Source organism: Trichechus manatus, unplaced genomic scaffold (genome assembly GCF_000243295.1).
Source record: "Trichechus manatus latirostris isolate Lorelei unplaced genomic scaffold, TriManLat1.0 scaffold00087, whole genome shotgun sequence".
NCBI lineage: Eukaryota > Metazoa > Chordata > Mammalia > Sirenia > Trichechidae > Trichechus > Trichechus manatus.
In genome coordinates this window covers 7,017,748-7,022,136 of record NW_004444023.1, presented here as the reverse complement: position 1 = coordinate 7,022,136, position 4,389 = coordinate 7,017,748, and the positions used below count along the sequence as shown (strand labels likewise).

At 39.2% G+C, this 4,389-nt stretch overlaps 2 protein-coding genes across 2 annotated transcripts; both read left to right on the top strand.

Moving 5' to 3' along the window:
• The first annotated feature begins 283 nt into the window (after nt 1-283).
• LOC101347437 (zinc finger protein 613-like) lies at nt 284-1,774 on the top strand. Its single transcript, XM_023736481.1, has 3 exons — nt 284-298; nt 1,192-1,318; nt 1,622-1,774. Exons 1-3 carry the CDS (start codon nt 284-286, stop codon nt 1,720-1,722), a joined length of 243 nt encoding a protein of 80 aa, XP_023592249.1. The 3' UTR covers nt 1,723-1,774.
• A 793-nt stretch (nt 1,775-2,567) lies between these two features.
• Nucleotides 2,568-4,169, top strand: LOC111821475 (zinc finger protein 300-like). The gene is made up of 2 exons (XM_023736215.1): nt 2,568-2,862; nt 3,449-4,169. Exons 1-2 carry the CDS (start codon nt 2,753-2,755, stop codon nt 4,167-4,169), a joined length of 831 nt encoding a protein of 276 aa, XP_023591983.1. The 5' UTR covers nt 2,568-2,752.
• Nucleotides 4,170-4,389: the final 220 nt, after the last annotated feature.

Here is a 4,389-nt window from a genome sequence, read left to right as displayed (position 1 = left end):
CCAAGGTGGCTAATTGTTTATTTTCTTTATCTACCAGCTCTGCTTTGTTAACTGCCTCCAGCCACAGTGATTTTGCTTTGAATCCTCAAGTTTGGACTTCCTGGGATAAGATAGCTCCTATGAGGGAAGGAAAAGGAGGCCATAGAATCAACTAGAGACCTACTAGACCTGCTAGAGACCTACCAGACCTGCTAGAGACCTACTAGAGTTTCAGAGAAGAGCACATAGAATCAAGAACAGACTAGGTGTTAGAGTTGTTGACTGAGTCCAAGAACAGCAGAAAATGACCAAGTCCCAGGTGAGTTGTTTGTTGATATGTTTATTTCCCACTTGCTTTTCCAATGAATTTGAGGAGGTTTAATAAAAGACCTGGCAATCTGCTCCTGTAAAGATTACAGCCCAGAAACCCTATGAGGCAGTTATACTCTGTCCTATAGGGTCACTATAAGTCAGAATTGACGTGACAGCACACAACAACAACAGCAGTAATACATACGGAGTCCCTGGGTGGCGCAAATGATAAAATGCTGGGCTACTAACTAAATGGTTGGCAGTTCAAACCCACCTAGAGGAACCTCAGAAGAAAGGCCTAACAATCTACTTCCAAAAGGTCACAGCCATGAAAACCCTATGCAGGGCAGTTCTACTGTGCAGCACATGGGGTTGCCATGAGTCAGAATCAACTCGATGGAAACTGTTACCTTTTTTTCTTGATAATACATACAGTTAAGAGAATAGTATGTTCATTCAATATTTGTGAATGGATACACAAGGATAGTATATTTTAAGGAAAAGTTTGGTGTTTGTATTATTTACATTTACAAAGCATACGAGGAGTATTTACAAAGTAAACTAAGGAGTCCCTGAGTGGTGCACACGGTTAAGCACTCATCTACTAGCCCAATGGTTGGCAGTTCGAACCCATCCAGAGGCACTTCAGAAGACAGATCTGGCAATCTGCTTCCTAAAGGTCACAGCCTTGAAAACCCTATGGAGCAGTTCTACTGCACGTGGGGTCTTCAGGAATCAGAATCAAATCTACAGCAACTGACAACAACGATGCAAAACTAGTACACAGTAGGCAGCCAAATGACTTACCATGAGAAAAATTATTATAAAAAATTCCCCCTTATCTTTATAATACTAACCAATGGTAATCCCTTTAGAATGAATCTGAATGTTCTGTTACAGGGCTCACTGTCATTCAAAGATGTGGCTGTGGTCTTCACCTGGGAGGAGTGGCAGCTACTGGACCCTGTTCAGAAGAACTTCTACAAAGATGTCATGTTGGAGAATTATAGCAACCTAGTATCAGTGGGTAAGTAGAGCTTCACTGGGTAACGAAGTATACCCAGTCAGTTGCCTTTCCTTTCCCAGTGCTAAAAGAGGTGGGGCCTCATAAGTGCTTTACATTTTTAGACTTGAGTTTCATATGTCATAGATTCTTAGTACCTTTCTGGCCCCTGAAAGAGGGTTTTGCCCTTACCTTTCAAGTAAAAGGCCTTTACTTTGCTAAAATGCAAATGGTCCAGCCCTTTAAATGTAATTTTCCTCATTTTTCAGAAAGGTTTGTAGCCCAAGTAGTTGGATCCATTGGTCCTGTATAATTTCCCATGAATAGGGTATGAAGTTCCCAAAGCAGATACAGTCTTCCAGTTGGAGCAAGGAAAACCATGGATAGTAGAGGAAGAAATCCAGAGTCAAGTTCATCCAGGTAAGTAAGTGAAAAACGAAACCTATGGCAGAAATGGGAGTAAAAACACAGTTGGTCAGTAATGGGAGATACCTCTGTAATGTTGTTTGGAAAAATCTTCTTGAAATTCTTAAACCTTTGAATGTAACTCAACAGCTGGCATGAGTTCCTCAGATACCTTAATATTGCCTCCACTTTTTAATTACTCCATATTACAACTCTTGCTTTTTTTTTTTTGGTGTGTGTGTGTGTTTTGCTTTAAAATTCTGTTTTTATTTATCATATATAGTTTTTAAAATTTTATTGTGGTGAAAATATACATAACAAAACACACACCATCTCAATTTCTACAGTACAATTCAGTGACATTTGATTACATTCTTCAAGTTGTGCATTCATCCTCACTTCGCTTTTCCAAATTATTTCACCACCGTTAACTTTCAATGGCCCCTATTTTGCTTGGTTTGTAAAACAATACACTTCCTTCTTTTATGTACTCTGATCAGATTCCTCTCTGTCTCATCATGGAACTTGCTTTCCTCATTACTCTTTCTCCCTGGCATCTCAGTTTACCTGATATCCTTTAATCCATGGCCTTAGCTCAGCTCCCTTTTCTTATATATTAAAGCGCTCATGAATTTTCTCCTCTTCTCATGTTATGTATGTCTCATACCTCTTGTAGTTTCTTCCCTTTTTTTTCTCCTTCTGTTTATAAATACCTCTGACTTTTGTTTCACACCCACAGTCTCACTTCCTCTTCTCTCCTTTGCCTTTGCTATGAGATTCTACCTCTTCTATTACATGGTCATGGTTGATTCATTGGTATCCTTCCTAGAAGATGCCTGGCAAATCGATAAACATTCAGACTGGCACCAAGAAAACCAAGGAAACCTTGAAATGACGCGAGTCACCACAAAAATAATGAATTTGGAAAAATATCTCATCTGAGCTCAAACATTGATGTTTCTTTTCAGCAAACATCTTATATATTTGACACACTTGGAAAACACTTGAGACCTAATCCAGAGCACATTATTAAGAATAGAAGCTGTGTAATAAATGAAGCTGCATGAATATGACAAATTATTTTTTCACACTAAGTATGAGAAAACTCATACTATAGAAAAATACAATGCCTATAATGAATGTGCAAAGGCTTTCAGCCATAAGTCACAGCTTATTAAACACTGGAAAACTCAAACAGGAGAGAAACACTGACTGCAGTGAATGTGAGAAAGCCTTCTCCGAGAAGTCAGACCTCATCAAGCATCAGAGAACACACACAGGAGAGAAACTTTATGGATGCAATAAATGTCTGAAAGCCTTCAGCCGGCAGTGCAATCTCATTTTACACCAGAGAACCCACACAGGAGAGAAACCTTATGAATGCAATAAATGTGGGAAAGCCTTTACTGATAAGTCATGCCTTAATAAACATCAGAGAACTCACACAGGACAGAAATGTTTTGAATGTCGTATATGTCAGAAAGGCTTCAATGATAAATCACAACTTAATTTACAGCTAAGAACTCATACAGGAGAGAAACCCTACAGATGCGATGAATGTCAAAAAGGCTTCAGCAATAAGTGACAGCTTGTTAACCATCAGAGAACTCACACAGGAGAGAAACCCTATGGGTGTAGTGAATGTGGCAAAACATTCCCCCTTAAATTTAGTCTCATTTTACATCAGAAAACTCATACAGGAGAAAAACCGTATGGATGCAATGAATGTGGGAAAGCCTTCATCCAGAGGTCTGAGCTCATTAGACACCAGAGAACTCACATGGGAGAGAAACCTTATAATTGCAGTGAATGTGGAAAAGGCTTTAGTGTAAAGTCAGTTCTCAATACTCACTGGAGAACTCATACAGGAGAGAAACCCTATGGATGCAACGAATGTGGGAAAATGTTCTCCATCAAGTTTAGTCTTATTCTACACCAAAGAACTCATACAGGTGAGAAACCCTATGAATGCAGTCAGTGTCAGAAAGCTTTCACCCAAAAGTCACACCTCACCATTCATCAGAGATCGCACACTGGAGAGAAACCTTATGAATGTGGTGAATGTCAGAAAGCTTTCAGTCAGAAGTCATATCTCCTTATCCATCAGAGAATTCACTCAGGGGAGAAATCTTATGAATGCACTGAATGTGGGAAAACTTTCCCCCACAAGTTCAGCCTCATTATTCACCAGAGAATACATACAGGAGAGAAGACCTATGGATGCAGTGAATGTGGAAAAACATTTCCTATCAAGTTTAGCCTTGTTGTACATCAGAAAACACATACAGGAGAGAAACCTCATGAATGTGGTGAATGTCAGAAATCTTTTGCTCAGAAATCACATCTTATTATACACCAAAGAACTCACACAGGCGAGAAGCCTTATGGATGCAGTGAGTGTTGGAAAACTTTCTCCCACAAATTCAGACTCATTTTACATCAGACGTCTCATAGAGGAGAAAAATTATGAAGGACGTGAATATCTGAAAGTTATCATTGAGAGGGAATAGTTCATTGTACCACAGAGTTTACATAGGAGTGAAACCTGAAGACTGCAGTGAATGTGAATAAGCTTTCTTTCAAACTCACTCCTCATTACTCATCAGAGAATTGGACTAGGTAGACTGCCAGACATAAAGAAATACCTTTTCCAATAACTGTCAATTGAGTGTAGCCCAGAGAATACAAAA

Bases quoted from the DNA above. Each gene is read 5' to 3' on its own strand.
- LOC101347437 (XM_023736481.1), top strand. The intron at 1,319-1,621 runs GTAAGTAGAGCT...TCCCATGAATAG, and splicing joins TAGCAACCTAGTATCAGTGG to GGTATGAAGTTCCCAAAGCA.
- LOC111821475 (XM_023736215.1), top strand. From the start codon at position 2,753: ATGAAGCTGCATGAATATGACAAATTATTTTTTCACACTAAGTATGAG. The intron at 2,863-3,448 runs GTCACAGCTTAT...CTTCATCCAGAG, and splicing joins GCAAAGGCTTTCAGCCATAA to GTCTGAGCTCATTAGACACC.